The sequence below is a fragment of the Panulirus ornatus genome, chromosome 22 (assembly GCF_036320965.1).
Source record: "Panulirus ornatus isolate Po-2019 chromosome 22, ASM3632096v1, whole genome shotgun sequence".
NCBI classification, from domain to species: domain Eukaryota; kingdom Metazoa; phylum Arthropoda; class Malacostraca; order Decapoda; family Palinuridae; genus Panulirus; species Panulirus ornatus.
This window is the reverse complement of record NC_092245.1, coordinates 12200108-12223042: the sequence shown is the minus strand read 5'-3', so window position 1 is coordinate 12223042 and position 22935 is coordinate 12200108. Positions and strand designations below refer to the sequence as shown.

Here is a 22935-nt window from a genome sequence, read left to right as displayed (position 1 = left end):
TTTATTTAGATCCTACCTTACTGCCACAATTCCGTAAAGAATTGCATAAAATACTCGGGTTGCAAGTTTGCTGGATGATTGAGGGTAAGTTCTTATTGGTTTAGTAGACATTATATCTTACCTTACTGCCACAATTCCATAAAGAATTGCATAAAATAATCTGGTTGGAAGTTTGCTGGATAATTGAGGGTAAGTTCTTATAATCTGTGATACTCTGCTGGCAAGGTAAACTTGGAATAGCAGAAAATCTGGTAGGAATGGATGCATGTGAAATGGAACTATGTAGACATTATGAAGACTAAAGAATTCTCCTCTAATTGAAATTTTGACTTGTTTGTTGATAGATTAATCATAAGGAGCATATAGACAATAAGAGCTAAAGATAAACGGTTAGGAGAGTAGGAGTGTGAATATTGCATTCCAGATTGCAAGATTCCAAAAGATATTAGACATACATCTTCCACAAGCAATTTTGTGGTTACCTATCCATGTAGGTGATTGCTGCTTGTGTGTTTGCATGTGTAAAGTTTAAATGACTGATGAACTAACAATAATTTTGGATTGTAGAGTATATGCATTGCAATTCTCAACCTTCAAAAATATAAACTGGCACAGGTGGTAGAAGTTGTTTAGCTAGACTTGTTAGTACTTTTGCATTTGATATTTGACTTTTTCATCAGGTGTTAGTGCCAAGAACTGATATTGGTGTTGTGTCTGGTAAACGGAAACGTGTCAAACGGGAAGAAATGTCTGCACAACAGCAGCAAGCTCAGCTTTTAGATATAAGCCTTGAAGATGCAGCTAATTCACCAACAGTTGTAAAAGCTTTCAAGGTATGTTTTGAAGCTGTATTATGTTTCTTTTTGATATGACTTATTATGTCTGATATTTTAACTATGAGTATCCCTTTGTGCCAGTGGGGAGGGAGTTCTTACAGTCATGGTCCCCATATCTTAACCTTTGTTTTTTCTGTCAGTTTCTTCCATTTTTGATTATCTTAATACCACTGTCAAGTAAGTTAATGAAGCTGTGTTGTGCTCCTTTTTTATATGAATCATGTTGTGATTACTAAATTATTAATACTTCTTTGTGCCTGTTGAAAGGAAGCCTTATAGTCATGGTCCCAGTCTCTTAACCTGTTTCTTTTTCCTTTCAGTTTCTTTCACTTGTAATGATCTCAATACTCATTGTCTCTTCACTTTGCTTCTTTTTTGTCGTAGAAGGCGACTAAAAGGGGAGGGAGCGGGTGGCTGGAAATCCTCCCCTCATTTTTTTTTAATTTTCCGAAAGAAGGAACAGAGAAGGGGGCCAGGTGAGGGTATTCCCTCAAAGGCCCAGTCCTCTGTTCTTAACGCTACCTCGCTAATGCAGGAAATGGCGAATAGTATGAAAGAAAAAGAAGATTTTGAGGAATTTCTTAGTATTAACATTTCAGATCTATTTAGGAACTGAAACGTAATTCTATCTGTTTTGTTTCTTTCGTCTCATTTAGAGAAGTGTGTGGAGGCTGTGCATTTCATATAGCTCTTTCAATTTGGTTTTTATTGACTGACATCAGGTCTTCTGTAGCCTCTTTCTCTTTCCTGAAGCAGTCTTCATTCCCATTTCATAATCACCTATCAGCTGTCATATTTCAGCCACATTTACTCCCAGATCCCCCAATCCTACAACAAAAACCATACTTATAAAGTACCTTTGTACCAAAATGAGTCATTGGACACTAAATATCCACCCCTTAACCCAATATTTACTTTTGACAAACACGTAACACTTTTTTATGTGCACTCTAGGTATATCATATTTTTCAGATTGTTGCTAATGTATATTTAATATATGATAGGTATACCCTATTTTTTAATGCAACAAACATGTATATACATACACGTCCACACACGCAAATATACATACCTATACATTTCAATGTACACATATATATACACGCACAGACATATACATATATACACATGTACATGATTCATACTGTCTGCCTTTATTCCCATCGCCACCCCGCCACACATGGAATAACAACCCCCTCCCCCTCATGTGTGCGAGGTAGCGCTAGGAAAAGACAACAAAGGCCCCATTCGTTCACACTCAGTCTCTAGCTGTCATGTAATAATGATCTTTTCTTTCTTTCGTACTATTCGCCATTTCCCGCATTAGCGAGGTAGCATTATCAACAGAGGACTGGGCCTTAGAGGGAATATCCTCACCTGGCCCCCCTCTCTGTTCCTTCCTTTGGAAAAAAAAAAAAAAAAAAATAATGATATGGTTTAATATTCCTTGGTATTGGTTACACCGTAAGTGAGTAGTCACATTCACTGAGGATGTATCATCAAGTGGGCATGGAAGGGACTTCTGTCTTTTTAAGACCATTTCACTCATGAGGGGTCTATCATTACCCTGCTCTTGCAAGGAAAGCTTTTGGACATCGATGAAAGGGCTCTTTGGACTCTATAATGATTATGTTGTGATGAGTAATAGTTTCGTGTGCTTATTTTTTTGCCATTAAAAACTTTTTATGATTTATTTTTCGATGGTTGATGCAGATAGAAGATTGAGATTTTTGGTCTACTTTAATGAAAGTGACTTAAAAGTTATTTTATATTGTTTTTTGTAAGCTACTTTTTGAAACTTTTAATCGTTTATTTTTGAGGTAGTGTACTTGAATTATTTATTTCGTTTATCCAAAGGACAGAATCATTCATTTGAAAAATCTGACACAGGTCAACGTTACCATTAACACTGGAACACTGTTATCTTCACTGCAGTGTTGAGTGAATTTATATTGCATGGTTATTATGTCAACCCAAAATAAGGGAGACATTGTCAAAGGTCACCAAAGAAGCCCATTTTCAGTTTTCAACGTATTTTTCCTCCATTGTACATTTCAGCCAGTGATGTTCAGATGTGTTACAGATATTCCATGCTATGATCACCACATACTTTGGAAGTTCTTCAGTTCTTCATACTGGTTGATTTTGATGTGGTTTAGCATAAAAGCCTTTGAGGTGTATGAAGGAGAAAATATTCTGCATTTACTTTTGAATGTTGACTTTTGTAGTATTGATTGTGTTCTTTGGCATTTTTTCTACAGGAATGTGAGGACCGGGAGCTTGGAGCTATGAGAGCTTTGAGGACTCACAATCGCAATAAACGTGATGGTGATTCCCCTCAAGAGGGAGCCACCTTTTGTGTGTGCCATAAACCCCCTCAGCCCAATATGCTCACCTGTTCCCTATGCCTCGACTTGTTTCACAGTATGTGTTTTACTAATTATAGTTATTAGCTTTTGCATTCTAGTGATTATGTTCTGTGATAAGTTACTCTAGACCTTTCTCTATATGTAAATTACAATAAAAAAGAACTCAAATTCCAACTTCGTGATGAACCATATAAACAACAGCACCCAATTTTGGTGAATCTCACATTGGAAGTTGTACAAAAGGAGTGACAGTGTAAGAGAAGTAGTATGATTCAATAACAAGACATGTATTTAAAGGCCAATGTGGCAAAATTTTGTCATATATACTCTAGGAAGGTAGGCACATCCCCCATCTCCCTCCACTTTTGATATGTATGTCCTCTTTAGTCCCGCTTTGCTCATTATCTTTAGAGTTCAGCAGTTATGCCATGACCATCCTCTTGAGGGAGTTCCCAGAGAGAAGCATGAGGGATACAGATAGATAGATAGCTCATCAGAGAATATGTCCAAATAATTTCAACACAACACAATATGTGTGGGCGTTTATGTATATACATGTGTATGTGGGTGGGTTGGGCCATTCTTTCATCTGTTTCTTTGCACTACCTCACAAATGCAGCAGACAGCGATTAAGTATAATGGAATGAAAATAATTTCAGCACATCATGGTTGGCTCTCTGTCACTTTGCACTCAGTACCACACCTTTCGTACGTTTTGATTCCATACGTGACCATCCTACCTCACACCACATACCCCCAAATATATCCCATGCTTGCATAGGCAGTGGACCTATGCTTCCACACACTTCTAAGGATCTTATCCCCCCTCCTCCAAATTGCTGCTGAATCATTATAGACCAATCTCTCTTAAGTAGCCCACAATTAAAATATTTAAGAGAGCATTAAAGAAACATAATGAAATGTCTTTCTAAAAATGATCTCAAACGAAGGACAGCACAGCTTTGTACTTAATTAAAACATGCAAGCACAAGTTCTGGCTCACTTTTATGATGACAGAGGGAATCCTTAAAACAGAAAAAACTGGTTTGATAAAAGATGTTAAAGGAGAGGAGTTTCGAGATTTTTTTTTTTTTTTTTTTTTTTTTTTTTTTTTTTTTTTGGTCTCCCGCGTTTGCGAGGTAGCGCAAGGAAACAGACGAAAGAAATGGCCCAACCCACCCCCATACACATGTATATACATACGTCCACACATGCAAATATACATACCTACACAGCTTTCCATGGTTTACCCCAGACGCTTCACATGCCTTGATTCAATCCACTGACAGCACGTCAACCCCGGTATACCACATCGCTCCAGTTCACTCTGTTCCTTGCCCTCCTTTCACCCTCCTGCATGTTCAGGCCCCGATCACACAAAATCTTTTTCACTCCATCTTTCCACCTCTAATTTGGTCTCCCTCTTCTCCTCGTTCCCTCCACCTCCGACACATATATCCTCTTGATCAATCTTTCCTCACTCATTCTCTCCATATGCCCAAACCATTTCAAAACACCCTCTTCTGCTCTCTCAACCACGCTCTTTTTATTTCCACACATCTCTCTTACCCTTAAGTTACTTACTCGATCAAACCACCTCACACCACACATTGTCCTCAAACATCTCATTTCCAGCACATCCATCCTCCTGCGCACAACTCTATCCATAGCCCACGCCTCGCAACCATACAACATTGTTGGAACCACTATTCCTTCAAACATACCCATTTTTGCTTTCCGAGATAATGTTCTCAACTTCCGCACATTCTTCAAGGCTCCCAGAATTTTCGCCCCCTCCCCCACCCTATGATCCACTTCCACTTCCATGGTTCCATCCGCTGCCAGATCCACTCCCAGATATCTAAAACACTTCACTTCCTCCAGTTTTTCTCCATTCAAACTCACCTCCCAATTGACTTGACCCTCAACCCTACTGTACCTAATAACCTTGCTCTTATTCACATTTACTCAACTTTCTTTCAAAAGATATAGGTGACACTTCAGCCAGCCAATTTTTGCAAGGTATGAGAAAGCAAGGCGCAATTATAGAAGGATAAGGAAGTTGGAATAAAGAAACTTTGAAAAGAGTGAATTGGACAAGGCAGGAGAAAATCCAAATCTTTTCCACAAATTTTTTTAGGGATAATTGTCAATGATTGAAAGATGAAGAGAAAGATATACATCCATCTATCTGTGTAGGGAAACAGAATTATTCAGCAATACAAGATAAGTAGGGAGTGTTATGTAACAAGGAAGTGATCATGGCAAAATTTTGTTGTGTACCCACCTTATGTCTCGCTTCATCTTCCATGGTTCCACCCACTGCCAACTCCACACCAAGATATTTTTTTTTTTTTTTTTTTTTTTTTTTTTTTTTTTTTTTTATACTTTGTCGCTGTCTCCCGCGTCTGCGAGGTAGCGCAAGGAAACAGACGAAAGAAATGGCCCAACCCCCCCCCCCCATACACATGTACATACACACGTCCACACACGCAAATATACATACCTACACAGCTTTCCATGGTTTACCCCAGACGCTTCACATGCCTTGCTTCAATCCACTGACAGCACGTCAACCCCTGTATACCACATGACTCCAATTCACTCTATTTCTTGCCCTCCTTTCACCCTCCTGCATGTTCAGGCCCCGATCACACAAAATCTTTTTCACTCCATCTTTCCACCTCCAATTTGGTCTCCCTCTTCTCCTCGTTCCCTCCACCTCCGACACATATATCCTCTTGGTCAATCTCTCCTCACTCATTCTCTCCATGTGCCCAAACCATTTCAAAACACCCTCTTCTGCTCTCTCAACCACGCTCTTTTTATTTCCACACATCTCTCTTACCCTTACGTTACTTACTCGATCAAACCACCTCACACCACACATTGTCCTCAAACATCTCATTTCCAGCACATCCATCCTCCTGCGCACATCTCTATCCATAGCCCACGCCTCGCAACCATACAACATTGTTGGAACCACTATTCCCTCAAACATACCCATTTATGTTTATATATGTTTATATATTGCACGTTTGTGTTCTCACTGTTGTACTTGTGAACTTAGTGAAGAGGGAGTGAGTGAGATGACCATTCTCTCTTTATTTTTGTTTCTCTCTTAAATTTAGGCTGCTAGACAATATTTAGATGGTCTGTTGTTGAAATCTTACTCTGTTTTAAGGATACCAGTTAGTTCTAGTACTAGTGAATTCCATTCCTTGGTCAAATCTATATAAATATTGAATCGTTTTTTTTATGTTCATTTTTTATTGTATATACTTTTTGAATACATTTTTACCTCTTCTCAGGTATTTATCCTATATTTTAAGTAAGTTAGATGGTAAGTGTACTTGATATACAGTTCAGTCACAAAATATTCATAATCATGCATCCATAGGGATTATCTACCTTGTATGGATATTCTAAACCATTAGTTGCATGTCAACTTTCATTTCAGGTGGCTGTGTTCCATCATCACATCGTAGCAAAGTTAAGCTCAGTAATGAAGGTCGATTTTTGTGTCCTTCATGTGAGCGTTCAAGACGTCCAAGACTTGAGACAATCCTCGCTCTTCTTGTAGCTCTTCAGAAATTGCCGGTCAGGTGAGCATAGGTTTAAGAATTTATAAGATGATTGATAAAGATTATCATCTTGTTTGTTATGCCTTACTATACTGCAGGACTGTAAATGAAAGATGTGAATGATGACGGGGGTTTTAGAGGGGTGTACACAGTGAGTTGGATCAGGAATTATGCATAACATGGATTCCATGGAGGAAGTAGCATGCTAGGTATGAATGGAAAACCAGTACCCCTTTCATCTCGTAATATACTGAAACACTTTTTCTTTTAGCAGGATGAGAATTATTTCATTTCATTGCTTAAATGCTTTAGTTCTTTCCCTTGGCTGTATTGTGCTACCTTGAATGTTATGCAAAATATATTCATTGCATGATGGAAATTTTCTTGCTGTAAGATAGTATTTCTGATTCTTTGTCATCTTGTACCATCAGATTACCCGAGGCTGAGGCATTGCAGTGTTTAACAGAACGAGCCATGTCATGGCAGGACCGGGCTCGACAACTCATGAAAACAGATGAACTTACCACTGCTTTGGGGAAGTTATCAGTGTTCTCACAAAAGCTAATTGAAGCCCAAGCAAAACAGCATAAACCAGTCTCACCACAAGTAAATGATGTGAGTATAGTATGGAGTGAAACTTCCTCTTTTTTATTATTATTATTATTATTATTATTATTATTATTATTTCATAGTAAATAATGTGTATGGGGGGGGGCATTTCTTTCGTCTGTTTCCTTGCGCTACCTCGCAAACGCGGGAGACAGCGACAAAGTATAATAATAAAAAAAAAATATTATTATTATTATTATTATTATTATTATTATATATTTCCTTGCCATGTCACTGGCAGAAACTTGCCCTGATTGTGGCCATCCTGGATGAAAGAGAATTAAAGTATGAGAAAATGAATGAAGACAGTTTGCTTCGTAGATGTTAGTAGACCTGACTCTTGCCACGTCAGTATCCAAACACCTCCAGATTCTTATTCCTTCAGGGCTCAGCTGTAATGCTCAGAGGATTGTTCAGAATATTTTGCCCAGTAACACTTTAAACACACACACACACAAACACAATGCAAAGGTCATGAAGGAATTGAAGAGTGGAGAGGATTGCATCAACTTACAATGGGAGGTAAACAGACTCCAAAGTTGATCTGATACAAGGTTGATGTAATTCAACCTGAGCAGATATAGAGGAATAAGGATGGGACATAGTGAAAGAAGGCCTCGGTGTGATCTTAATCTACCAGAAAATAAGCTGCAGGATTCTGTGTGTGAAGGACATAGTGGTTAACTTCATCCCTAACCTGTCGCAAGAGTCTTGCAGTAGGAGAATAGTTAAGGAGACAGACTATGTTCTGACAAGTACTAGAGTAGTTTTCAAGTATATGGATAAGGAAATATTTAGAAAACTGTTTATATCTTGCATAAGACCAGAATTGAATATGCTTCTCATGTTTGGTCAGTGCACCTTAAGAAGTACAAAGAGCTGATAGAGAATGTATAGAGGAGGACAGCAAATATACAAGAATAAAGAGAGCTTAGGTGCAGGAGATAAGGTTAGCGGCTTTAGATTTGCCTATCTTAGAAGAGAGAAGATTGAGGAGTGACCTGATCACAACTTTTAGATTTTTAAACATTGATGACATATACATTGGACTGTTCTTCAAAAGATGTAAGGAAAGAGTAATCACAGGACATAGCAGGAAGAGAATTCGTAAAAATGCTGGAAAGAAGACTTCTTTAGTTAGAAAGTGGTGAATGAATGGAATAAGATGACTGAGGACATGGTTAAGTAAGATGACATACATGAATGAAAGAAGTTGTGATAGTAGAATATGTTCTAGAGATGAGGCCCCATAAGGGTAAAACTCACTCCCTGTACAATACAGATAAGTAATGGGTAAGTACACACACACACACACACACACAAAAGAGTGCCATTGATAGTGGTATGGTGAAGAGAGAAGAGGTGGTCAAAGCCTTGCATAAGATGAAATGTGTCAAAGCATCTGGAGTGGATGATACTTCTGTTGAATTTATTGAGAAAGGAAGTGAATGTTGTTGATTGGTTGGCAAGGATTTTTAATGTATGTATGGATCATGGTGAGGAACCTGAGGATTGGCTGAATGCTTGTATAGTGCCATTGTACAAAGGTCGGGGGATGAAGAATAGTGTTCAAACTACAGAGGTATAAGTTTGTTGAGTATACCTGGTAGGGTATTGGTTTAGGGGGTGAAGGCATGCACTGAGCATCAGATTGTGGAGGAGTAGTGTGGTTTCAGAAGTGGTAGAGGATATGTAGATCAAGTGTTTGCTTTAAAGAATGTGCGAGAAATACTTAAACTGATGGATTTGTATGAGGCATTAAGGATCTGGCAAAAGCATATGATAAAGTTGTTAGAGATGCTTTGTGAAAGGTCATAAGAATATACAGTTGGGGAGGAAACGTACTAGAAGCAGAGAAGTTTTTATCGAGAGTGTAAGGCTTGTGTATAAGTAGGAAGAGAGGAGAGTGAATGGTTCCATGTGAAGGTTGGTCTGCAGCTGGGGTGTTTCATGTCACCATGGTAGTTCAACTTGTTTATGGATGGGATGATGAGAGAGGTAAATGCGAGAGTCTTGGAGAGAAGAGTGAGTGTGCAGTCTGTGGGGGATGAGAAGGCCTTGGGAAGTTAGTCAGAAATGAAATGTTTGGGGACAATGCAGTATGAAGTGGTTTGATCGAGTAAGTAGTGAAAGGGTATGAAAGATGTATGGTAGTAAAAAGAGAGTGGTTGAAAGAGCAGAAGAGGGTGTGCTGAAATGATTTGGACATGTGTGTGAAGAGAGAGAATGTGTGAAGAAAGGTTGCCAAAAAGGTTATATGTGTCAGAAGCGAAGGGATCAAGGAGAACGAGAGACCAAATTGGAGATGGAAGGATGGAGTGAGAAAGGTTTTGAGTGATTGGGGCCTGAACATGCAGGAGGGTGTAACACATGCCTGGGATAATTTCTTGGAACGGTATGTATATTGGGGTTGATGCGCTGTCAGTAGACTAAATAACGGCATGTGAAGCATCCAGAGTAAACCATGGAAAGTCTATGGGACCTGGTTGTGGATAGGGAGCTATAATTTCATTGCATTACGCATGACAGCAAGAGAATGAATGTGAGTGGATGTGGCCTTTCTTCGTATGTACCCGGCGCTACCTCATTAATGCGTGTGACAGTGACCAAGTATGAAAAGAAATCACAAAAGAAGAGGGGGGACAAAAGCAAAGAATATAGAAGACAAAAAAACTGGGGTTGCCAGAGGAGGCAAAAAGGATGGAGATACAGAAAGGGTTGGAATGTTAGGAGATTGTAATTTCAGACATGCTCATCCCAAAACTCACTTCTCTCCCTTTTTTTCTCTCTACCTCATGCATAAGCACTAATAATCACTTGCCTTTCATACTCTTTAATTTTGACCCACTTCATTCTGGGACTTTCCCTCACATTCTTTCTCCTCATTCAGCAAAATTGGTACTCCTTTGCTCTTGCCCTTGCACAAATCCCAGACTTTACTACCTGGACTTTCCCAAACCAGTCATCCCCCTCTCCTCTTGAACTCTCACTCAAAACCAGAATATCTAGTTTCCTCCTCTCGTATTTACTACTCATTTCTCGCATATTTTAATCCTTCATACATTCAGACACCCCAGCATAAGCCACTGAGGAAGATGAGCACTCTTTATATGGCTCCTTTCTCTGTTTCAGCTTTTAGAAACTGAAGACAAGAAGGGGAAGGTTTCTGTTTCCCTTTTCCTGACCCATTTAGTCACCTTCAGTGACGCAATGGGAATACAATTATAGTATTCTTTCTCAACTCTCCTAAAACATATGCAGTAAGGTGTTTTTAGTTGTGGTTGCCTTCAACAAATCTCTATCATCAGCAGCAAATGAAAAGGTGTACAACTTCACTGATGACTTTACCATTTCAAAGGAGTCCACCTTACCTTTTCCCCTACATGAAGTGCAGTCTTGAAGCTGTATAGGCCTTGTAACAGGGGTTCTGGGGTTGCATAACTATCTGTCCATATCTAAAATTTCTTATTGTGAACTTTTTGACTTGGGGATTTTATTGTCGTCATTTGCTATTCCCCACTTGGAGTCTTTATAGTCTTGGAAATTTTTTTGAAATTTGAAATTTTTACTTCTTATTTTTTTTTAATATCCTTAAGATTAATGATACATCATTTGTAAATAGAATTCAGAGCCTAAAGAAATTTTTGATCCGGCTTTTCTGTTTTGTCATTTATTGTGTTCTAACTTTATAGAGATGACATACTATTTTGGTTTCTATTTCAGGAGAAAATGGAAGTTGATGAATCTACAAATGATGATTCATTGCTGAGTGAAGATGGAGAAAAAGAAAGTAAAGGAGATAGTGAAAATAAGATGGATGTAGAAAAGGACACAAACAAAAAATCAGAGGAAGGAAGTTGGGAACATGCCTATTCTAGCCATAAACAAAGTAAGGAAAAGAAGACAGATTTAGATAAAGCACGATGGAGTCGTCTGGTGGCTACCCTAATGGAAAATCATGATGGCCCTTTGATCTCCCTTACCTCGAACACACGGTCACAAGTACAGGATCTTTTAGTTGAGGGGGAACTTTTGGAGGTTAGCCTAGATGAGACAACACACTTATGGAGAGTTTTACAAGCTGCCAACCATCCTCCTGCTATGTTGGAAGACACCTTGCTGTCCTTGAACACTTCCAGTAATGGTAGTGAGGAAAGCAAGGTAAAGAAATCAGCCCCAAAGAAGCGAAAATCTCAGGGGGAGGGGCAAGATGATATTCAGCCAAAATCTCCTCAAAAGTCTCCCAAGAAGACAAAGATCACAAAAGTTTGTCCTACATCTGTTGATGGAAAGGCCACAAAAGGTGTGGTAAAGAAGAAACTAAATATTACAAAGAGTGGAGACAAGAAAAAGAAAGAAGGAGGACCAAGCAGTAAAGATGGCCCAAAGAAGAAGAATGTTGGTGTTGGAAAAAAGAAAAAGATGCAGTCAGCATCATCAAATAGTTTACAGAGTGATGATGATGATGACGACGACGACGTTGATGAGGCATGTGCTGCAAGCAAGTGCCAACATCCAGCTGGACAAAATGTCGATTGGGTACAATGTGATGGGTGTGAAGGTTGGTTCCACTACATATGTGTTGGGCTTAAGGCAGGCGACGTACATGAAGATGAAGAGTACATGTGCTTGAGGTGCACCACCAAGCAACCTGCTCCAAAGGTAGGAGGTACTGATAATGCATTCTAAAGGTCAAACAAGATTCAAGGTTATTTTTTGTATTAAGAGTAGCAAGGAGCATTTCTTCTTCATATCACATAATTGAGAGAATTGTAGATTTTTCTTTTTTCATCTTTTTCATGTAGTAGCAAAACACTTTTATTAGGTCATTGTCATATGTAGTGTACAGGAATTACCAAATACTGCACTTTGTGGGTTTTATGAATATACCATGCAGCAATTACCCCTTTAGATCCTCAGTATGGAGCTGAAGTTCTAGAGCTGCTAGAACCCAAGAACTGTAATGGAAGGAAAATGTAATGGAGAAACTTGAAAGTTCAAGATACCCTCTAGATTGTAATGGTTTTCGGGAACTGATGTACCATTAACTTACAGCCAGGGGAGTTGACGGAAGAGGAGAGTGTGGACATCCTCCTCAGCCTAGCTACAAGCCTGCCGCCTAAGGAGTCACTTACCTCGAAGTAACCAACGCTTCTTTTTGATTCACAAGTTATATATAAATATGTAATCTAAGCTCAGTGACAGTAGGATGCAGACATATGGTCTTGTGGCTTTTGTGTCATAAAAAGATTTGCCTGGTTGTTGATCTGACAAAATTTATTGTAATCAGAGGTTAAAGACTAAGGAAACTTTTCCCATGGGATTTGATTAGATCCCAAAGGAAGAAAATATTCCATGACACATTTTATTAATAGAACTGGCAAGATTTAACTAGAATTATAGCTGAACTCCAGAATTTAGATTTTGGAAATTGATATACAGTATGACTAATGTACAAGTGAGTGTTGAAAATTTTCTGCTGTATAATAAAGCTGGTAAACCATTTTCCTAACCAAATTACCTTGAATAATGATAGTATTATGAAAATACCTGTTGGGGATGTTATGATGTAATATTTTTCTGAAACCCATGAATGTTATATGTTTAAGAGACAGGTCTTTAACCCAGATGAAACTTTAGTTTGGTAAAGAGAACGTTACTTCAAGAATTTTTTGTCATATGCAGTTTATTTGAGGCTAAATTTGTCTCATTCATATTTCTTGAAAGAATGATTGGCAAATTCTTTGTGTGTGTATATATATTTGTATGTTTGGTAAGTATGTATGTGTGTGTCCAAGCCATTTCAGCACTTCCTGTTCAGCTCTCTCATACATACTTCTCTTACTACCACAATTCTCTCTTACCCAATCCTTTATTATTCATTCAACCCTCCCTACACCAATTATTTAATTTCCAGCATAACCACCCCCATCTTCTCAATCATGCCTTTACAATTGCACTTTGCATCCTTAAATCAGTGTCAGGATTACTATACCATCAAACATACCCATCCTTGCCCATAAAGACAGTGACCTTTCTTTCAACCCATTCCTTAATTTGCCCAGGATATTTGCCTCCTCACCTGGTCTGTGCCTGACTTCAGCTTCCTTGGTTCCATTTGTTGCCATATCCATTCCTAATTACCTTGCTTTTATTCATTTTTACTCTCAACTTTCTCATTTCAAACACTCCCAAATGCAGAAACCAGCTTTTGCAGTTTTTCACTCAAATTTGCCACCAGCACTCTGTTTTCAAAGAGTAACTGACTCCACCTGTCTCCCTATCCTCAAAACCCTCACATTTATCTCCCTCACTACCCCATCTGTAAACAGCTTAAACAGCCATGGTTTAAGCCATGGTGACATAGTATTTAGGAGCTGTCTTGGATAAGTTTGGTGATATGAAAGGAGAGATAGTACAGGGTAGAAGAGTCATTGGATAGATTGTACAGGGTAGAAGAGTCACTGGATCCCTTAATAGAATAATGAAGAGTATACAGGGACAGCATAGTCCTGCCAACCTTGACCTATGCAGCCAAAACATTGTCATGGATTGAGTTACAGAGGTCAAGAATCCAGATTGTGAAAATGAGCTATTTGAGAAGAGCATGTGATGTTATTAGATGGAATAAAGAAAGAAATGAAAGAGTGTATAAGAGATGTGGTATGGCTGGGAATTCAAGGTGAATGATTTGTGGAGTGGTAGAATGGGTGAAATGTAATCCTTTGAGGTGGTTTGGGCATGTAGAAAGAATGCAAGCCTGGGAGTTTACAAGGAGAGTGTATGATAGTACAGTTAAAAGGGTCGGTGTGAGAGGAAGACTGCCTGCTACATGGGCTAATAGAGCAAAAGAATACTAGAGGGAGAGAAATGGTGAAAGAATGCATGGAATGGTGTATGCAAGGGAGGCTTTACACTTTGGATAAAAACTCGCTTCTGATAGGATTCTGTCTACACAATAAATTCATGATACCCTCCAGAAAGTATCTCTATCAGTCCTATCATATACTTTCTCCAGATCCATGTATGCCACTTATAAATCCTTCCGTTTCTGTATGTGTGTATATATCCAATATTAAATCATACATGTTCACTATTTCCTGTGTGAATGAGGTAGCATCCAGAACAGACTTAACCTTAGAGAATAGAAGACCCTCGTTTGGCCCTTTCGTCTGTTCCTCCTTTTGGAAAGTAATTCTGGCCACATTCGCTCACATCCATGCTTTCTTAGTGTTGCAATGCACCGATACCACAGCATCCTATCCACTTTCCATGGCTTCCATCAACTGCCTCATATGCCCTGGTTCAGTCCTTCTTTGACAGTGCTTCATCCTTCCATCTCCAGTTTGGTCTTCCACTTCTGACACATATATCCTACTTGTCAACCTCCCCTTACTCATTCTCTCCATATGTCCAAACCATTTCAGCACATCCTTTTCAGCTGTCACATCCACACTCTTCTTATTACTACACTTCTGTATTACCTTTTTATTACTTAATCGATCATACCACCTCACATCACGTTATTCTCTAATATTTCATATCCAACACATTCACCCTCCTCCACATACATCGCCCATGTTTTGCATCCATACAGCAAGCATCATTGGGATTACAATACCTTCAAACATACTTAGTGTTGCCCTCTTAGATAATGACCTCTCTTTCCACCCATTCCTCGATACTCCCAGAACCTTAACCTCTTCATCCACCGTATGACTCACCTCTGCTTTCATGGTTTCATTCACTACCCTGTCCGCTTCTGAGTATCTAAAACACTTCATTTTCCAAAGTTCTATCCATTCAAACTCACACCCCAACTAACATGTCCCTCTGCTCTGCTTTACCAAAAAACTTGCTTTTATTTGTTTGCTCACTACTTATCCCTTTCACACACTTTCCCAAAGTCACTCAATCTCCTTGGCATCTCATTACTACCTTTTAGCACTTCTCTGTTTGACCCCCTTCACTGATGTTCGCGCTTGTTCTCATTTTGTTTTTGTCTTACTATTAACCTCCTTCCAAAGTATCATCTAATTCTTCCCGAATTTTACTGATAATTGCTAATTCCAACTATCATTTGCCCTCTTTTTCAGCCTCTCCACCATTCTTTTGACCTGCCATTATTTCCCACATTAGTGAGGTAGTACTAACAGCAGAGGGGGGGAAAAGGCTTCATTTACTCTTATTCTCTCTCTCTCTCTCTCTCTCTCTCTCTTCGTGTGTATATGTTTATGTATGAGTAAGTAGATAGATGAGTAGGTAGTTGGATCTGACTCAGTCTTCTTCGTTTATGGGCAGATTTAGTCGTAGATAAAGTGCCCTTGATTACATATAAGTCTTTTGCAGAACTGTAGGTTTCTTGTACAGCCTGTCATTTTTTTTTTTTTTTTTATGTCTTGTAAGCACTCCATTGGGTGGGATCAGCTTTATAAGTATTAAAAGGTAACCTCAGCTTTGATTCCAGTGTTACCATATGTCCCAATGCAAATAGTTTTGTACAAACCCTTGATAGTGGAAGGGGTTATGCTGTAGATTAAATGCTGTATTCTGTGCTTTTAAAATGTGCAATTGCTATATTTCTGAAGTATTTGCTTCATATTAGTCATTCTCACCAAATCTTTTCCTCAGACGTACAAATCCTTGTCCATCAAGTTCACCGATTTCATGTAAAACCATAGATAATATTTTAGTTTAAAAAGAAAATTGATATACAGAAAACTTATAATATTCAGTATTGCTTATGTACTTTGCAGGTTTCTTCATTCATTGATATGTGTAAGGCTCCACTAGTCATGTATTGGAATTGGAAAATATTTTTAATAGCTGATAGGCCTTTTTAAAAAGTGAATGCCAATTATGTAAGTATAAATAGAATCTAACATGTATGGAAAGAGCTATTTGTTTGTAGCATGATTATAATGTAATTTTGAATGTCCAAAATGTGATATGAAGAAACTAGCAGTTTTGATAAACGGTAGAGTTTGACCGTACTATAGGCCTATAAAAGAAAAGTAGGCAAATCTTTTACTAAGGGTATCCAAAAATTTGTGCATTAACTGCCATTACATTTTTTTTAAGTAGTTTTCTCTGGAGTAAACATTACTGAGGATATATTCTAGCTGACCTGTTTCTAATGTTTGTTACTTCCCCTACCAGAGTAGCCACAAAGTATGAAGGTGTTTTAATGTACACTATGCTGCTTCATGGGGGTAAATATGTATTAGAAAGGCTTGATAGAAAATAGCCTCTGTCAGTCTCATTGACTGTGTACACTATCTCATGTTGACTTTATGCATCATTTTGGTGTGTACTGAGCCTTCAGATTTACCAAAGCATGTATAATGAGTGTATATGGAAGAAATTTAGCTCAAAAACAAATCATATTAAACATGTTTTGGCATCTGTTATTGGGATACAGTGTAACAAATTTTCTTGGAGGTTTCTATTGTTGGATTTCACACTTCATTAAAGTGTCATGTTAAGCCTATTAAGGTGCTGATTGTTTTTTGTATTTATTTATTTTTTCAAGAAAACTCCATTATTTCACTCAGTTGTCATTACTCAACACATTGCCCTCATGCTGGGTACTTGATCTCAGTTGCCACATAAACTTTACTTGTTAATGACTGTCACTTCAGCCACCCAATCTGAGTTGCTTTTATTTTTTTGTATACATTATTTTAGTATAATTGTTTACCAAGTATTATTATTATAACTGTATATAGTATACCAATACAATCTTTGTATATTTCTTTCTACCTTTTTGTTAGATATGTTTTTCTTTGAATGTGCTTTGTTGTGTTTAGGATATTCCATACAAGATTATCCTGTGGGATAAACAGTATTGATACATTGACAATACTTAAGTGACAATGGAGAATTTTCCACTGTTAATTGCACACAACCTTACTGTTTTCCTTCTGGAGTTGTCTATACTGAGTGTGCCTCCCTGTGGCAAAAAAAAAAAAAAAAGAGGACAAATTGGTAATAAATTCCTAGTGCTCAGGTACCATACGGAGGCGAATTATGTGATGGACATGGGCACATTATCGCGGAATTATTTCTTTTAATGTTTAGAGCTTGTGCCACCTCTGGACTTATTCTCATGTTTGTTTAGAGGGATATTTTCCATCATTGACAAACTATAACCAGTGGATTATTTTTTCTACACCTTCACATGAAGATGTTACTGATTTGTGCCTCAATTAACCATTGTACCTGTGTTAGTTTAGCTGCACTGCTCTTGGTATTAAAGAATACCATGAAGTTTTCCTGAGATTTTCTTCCCTCATGCCTTGCATACATATATAACGACTTATTCACTATAAATCTGAAAGTGTATAGGAATGGATGCAATATGTACGTCATCCAATGGAGTTTCATAAGTAGGGGCTTTGAGTATTTTGTCGTATAGATGTGTTTAGGACTGAAATACTCCATGTGAGATTGGTTATATCCATTAAGATGAAAGATTATTGCTAGAATGGTTTACTGCTTCGTCAGGCGTGTAAACTTGAAAGAAATATTAATGTAGATGTAGAATATTTTGTAAACCGTTCATTTCAAATTTTTTTCTTTTTCTCATCATCGAAAAGATAGCCTGACATGAAAAGATATACAAAAGGCTGCAGTGCTTAGTTCCTCCTCCTCAAACTCCTTACCCACTTTCTGAATAAATTCCACTGCAGTACCATCTACTTCAGTCGCTTTGCCACGTTTCATCTCGCATAAGGCATTCACCCCCTTTTCTCTCTTCACCAAACCACTCTCCATGACTCTCTCCACTTACCACTCCATCACAAACCCCTACAGCTGTCACTTCATCAACATATTCAGTAGTACTTCAAAATCCTCAATCCCTCTCCTCTCCTCCTCATTACCTGTTACCACTTCCCCTTTTGCCCCTTTTACCTGTGTTCCTATTTGATCCTTATTTTTTTTCACATAAAACGTCCTTCCAAAACAGAATCTTGTTCTCCCTAAAGTTTACAGATATCTGCTCACCCCAACTCTCATGTGCCCCCTTTTTCAACCCCTGCATCTTCATCTTGACCTCCTGCCACACACTCTTATACATCTCCCAATCATTTGCACTCCTTACCTGTAAGTACCACGGATTTACTTCATCCCACCACTTGCTACCTTTCTTATCTGCCCTTTAGCGTGCCACATGTTCTCTCACACTTGCAAGCACTGCTTCCCAAAATACCTCTCATTCCTCATTTGCTTCCCTTTTTTTCATTTATTCTCACCTTTTGTCAATCTACACTCACTTTCTCCTAGTATTACTTCACACATCACTTTTCCAAGCATAATCTCTTTCACTATTTTCTCCCCATTGCTGTTTCTTTTCTCTTCTTTTCCCATAACCTCTACAAAAGTTCACAGTTGCCACCACAAGATAGTAATCAAACATCCCACTAGCTGCCCCTCTCAACACATTTACATCCAAAAAAAGTCTCTTTTATATTCCAGTCATTTAATATGTAATCCAACTTTCCTTCTCATGTACATAGACTAATGTATGCCCCTCATTTTAAACCAGGTACATTCCCAGTCACTAGTCCTTTTTCAGCATACAGCACCACAGTGTAAGAATCATAAAGGTAAAAGCTTGTTAACTGTACCTAATAAGATGTATGAGAGAGTCACGAATGAAAAGGTGGTGACAATACACAGAGCCTTCAACTGGGGAGGAACAGTGAGGCTACTGGAGTGGTAGAGGATGTGTAGATCAGGTGTTGTCTTTGAAGAACTTGAGTTAGAAAAAATAAAGAGGAACATAAGAATATGTATGTGGCATTTGTTGATCTGGAGAGAGTGTTTGATAGAGTTGAGAGATGCTTGTGGAATCTATTAGAATCAATGAGAAGTTCTTATCAAGAGAGTAAAGTGTGTAGTTGATTTGGAAGAGAGGAGTACTAGTGTTTCCAGGGAAAGGCGAGTCTTTGGCAGGTGTGATGTCACAATGGCTGTTCAAGCTTTGCATGGGGTAGTGAGAGAAGTGTATGCCAGGGTTTTGGGGACAGGGCTTGATCTACAGTGTCATGTTGGAAGTAGTGTATGTTAGGGTCAGTGCTGGAAGGCAATTAATATTATTTTTTGTAAATGTAGAATATGCTTGTGGCAGATTTGTGATAATTTGAGAAAATGGTCTCTAAAGTTTGGGAGATTGTGTGAAAGTGGAGAGTAAATGTGAGTAAACAAAAGATTATGAGTAATATTATAGGAGAGACACAAGTTAGAGTCAGTTTGAACAGAGGTAACTCGAATGAAGGAAAGTGTTTTTAGGTATCGGGGATTGGTCATGGCAGCAAATTCAAGCTGAGATGAGCCATTGGGTTGATGTGGTGGCAAAGGTCATGGGAAAGAGAGTTCACTGTCTGTGAGGGTAAAGATGGTTATGTTTAATGATATGTTAGTCCCAAGATTTCTTCATGGATGTGAGGCTTGAGTCTAAGCTGACAAAATACAGAAGATAAGGAATATGTTGGAAATTATGTTTAAGTTTTTGAAACATTAGGGCTCTTCAAGCAAGCAAATAAAAAGGTGAAGGGGAGGTAAGAGATGGTGTATTACGAGGAATATGTATCAGAGCTGAAAAGGATGTGATTGAATGGTTTGAACTTATGGAGAGAATGACTAAGAGGATGTATGCATCAGAAGTGGAGTAAAAGTGGGAAGCCAAATATGCAATGAATGGTGGCTGAGCATGCAGGAGAGTGTGAGGAGTGCATGATAGGAAATTGGAGGGATATGCAGGGGGAAGTGCTGTCAATTAGGTGAATCAGGGCATATGAAGTTGTCGGGAATCCACTGGAAGGTCTGTATGGCTAATTGTAGACGAGGTCTTATAAGTTTCGTTCCATTATGCATAAAAACTATAGATATGAATGAATGAGGCCATTTCTTTGTCTGACGCTGATATTGGAAGGAAAGTATACCATTGTATGAGAACTGATCATTTATTTATGAGTGTAAAGGAAATGGGTTCAACAACATTGAAATTTTAACATATATATATATATATATATATATATATATATATATATATATATATATATATGTTTGAGGGAATAGTGGTTCCAACAATGTTGTATGGTTGCGAGGCGTGGGCTATGGATAGAGTTGTGCGCAGGAGGATGGATGTGCTGGAAATGAGATGTTTGAGGACAATGTGTGGTGTGAGGTGGTTTGATCGAGTAAGTAACGTAAGGGTAAGAGAGATGTGTGGAAATAAAAAGAGCGTGGTTGAGAGAGCAGAAGAGGGTGTTTTGAAATGGTTTGGGCACATGGAGAGAATGAGTGAGGAAAGATTGACCAAGAGGATATATGTGTCGGAGGTGGAGGGAACGAGGAGAAGAGGGAGACCAAATTGGAGGTGGAAAGATGGAGTGAAAAAGATTTTGTGTGATCGGGGCCTGAACATGCAGGAGGGTGAAAGGAGGGCAAGGAATAGAGTGAATTGGAGCGATGTGGTATACAGGGGTTGACGTGCTGTCAGTGGATTGAATCAAGGCATGTGAAGCGTCTGGGGTAAACCATGGAAAGCTGTGTAGGTATGTATATTTGCGTGTGTGGACGTGTGTATGTACATGTGTATGGGGGGGGTTGGGCCATTTCTTTCGTCTGTTTCCTTGCGCTACCTCGCAAACGCGGGAGACAGCGACAAAGTATAAAAAAAAAAAAAAAAAAAAAAAATATATATATATATATATATATATATATATATATATATATATATTTTTTTTTTCTTCTTTTTTGCTTTGTCGCTGTCTCCCGCGTTTGCGAGGTAGCGCAAGGAAACAGACGAAAGAAATGGCCCAACCCACCCCCATACACATGCCTTGATTCAATCCACTGACAGCACGTCAACCCCGGTATACCACATCGCTCCAATTCACTCTATTCTTTGCCCTCCTTTCACCCTCCTGCATGTTCAGGCCCCGATCACACACAATCTTTTTCACTCCATCTTTCCACCTCCAATTTGGTCTCCCTCCTCTCCTCGTTCCCTCCACCTCTGACACATATATCCTCGTGGTCAATCTTTCCTCACTCATTCTCTCCATGTGACCAAACCATATCAAAACACCCTCTTCTGCTCTCTCAACCACGCTCTTTTTATTTCCACACATCTCTCTTACCCTTACGTTACTTACTCGATCAAACCACCTCACACCACACATTGTCCTCAAACATCTCATTTCCAGCACATCCATCCTCCTGGGCACAACTCTATCCATAGTCCACGCCTCGCAACCATACAACATTGTTGGAACCACTATTCCTTCAAACATACCCATTTTTGCTTTCCGAGATAATGTTCTCGACTTCCACACATTCTTCAAGGCTCCCAGAATTTTCGCCCCCTCCCCCACCCTATGATCCACTTCCGCTTCCATGGTTCCATCCGCTGCCAGATCCACTCCCAGATATCTAAAACACTTCACTTCCTCCAGTTTTTCTCCATTCAAACTCACCTCCCAATTGAATTGACCCTCAACCCTGGGGATAGGGGATTAAGAATACTTCCCACGTATTCCCTGCGTGTCGTAGAAGGCGACTAAAAGGGGAGGGAGCGGGGGGGCTGGAAATCCTCCCCTCTCTTTTTTTTTTTTTTTTCCAAAAGAAGGAACAGAGGGGGCCAGGTGAGGATATTCCAAAAAAGGCCCAGTCCTCTGTTCTTAATGCTACCTCGCTAACGCGGGAAATGGCGAATAGTGTAAAAGAAAGAAAAAAAGATTATATATATATATATATATATATATATATATATATATATATCTTTCTTTTAAACTTCGCCATTTCCTGCGTTAGCGAGGTAGCGTTAAGAACAGAGGACTGGGCCTTTCTTGGAATATCCTCACCTGGCCCCCTCTGTTCCTTCTTTTGGAAAAAAAGAAAAAAAAAGGGAAATCTTGACAATATGTCTCCATCCAAAGGGATGAATATATACCTTTGTGTGTGCGTTAGCAAAAAATCTTTATGGCAGCAAATACCTTTACAATTTGCATATTTATTTCATGCTTGAAGGGTAATTATGTCCTATGAAGGCATTTGGTACCAATATGTCCCTGTGTTCCTACCTGAACTTGGCTCTGAAATTGCTGCTGGAAATATTAGTCTGCCTGTATACTGGTAAAGCATTTGCCCAGATACATGCATGTATGGGTGGAGTGTATAAAAGGTTAAAGGTAAATAATACTCAGTGATTTATGTATGAGGGTACAGGAGGTGGGTGTGAAAAAGTAACACGTTTTGGTAGGTAGTTCTCGAAAGGGTTGGGAGATAAAAGTTTAATATTAGTGTGAATGGTAAAGAACTGGTAAGATGCTGGTGAATGTAGATATTTAGGAGTCAAATTCAGTGAGGATGGTAACACGATGTAGCTATAGGCAGTTATTCAAGGAGAAACAGGTCATTTGAAGTCCTGAAATTTGTCTTTAGGGAGTAAAGGTGATCTACTTTGAGTGAGAGGTTGGAGCAAGGCCCATGAGAGGAATTTTATCGGGAGGGGGGGGGTACAAAGTT

At 38.8% G+C, this 22935-nt stretch overlaps 1 protein-coding gene across 2 annotated transcripts in view; it reads left to right on the top strand.

Moving 5' to 3' along the window:
• Kdm5 (Lysine demethylase 5) overlaps positions 1–17671 on the top strand; it is a 79971-nt gene extending 62300 nt beyond the window's left edge. For both annotated transcript variants that reach the window (XM_071676137.1, XM_071676136.1), the window contains 6 exons: positions 681–833; positions 3098–3260; positions 6666–6810; positions 7221–7404; positions 11122–12060; positions 12454–17671. In XM_071676137.1, the coding sequence (XP_071532238.1) occupies positions 681–833; positions 3098–3260; positions 6666–6810; positions 7221–7404; positions 11122–12060; positions 12454–12543 (1674 nt within the window). In that variant the 3' untranslated portion in view covers positions 12544–17671. The remainder of the gene's footprint in view (positions 1–680; positions 834–3097; positions 3261–6665; positions 6811–7220; positions 7405–11121; positions 12061–12453) is intronic.
• The last annotated feature ends 5264 nt before the right edge of the window (positions 17672–22935 follow it).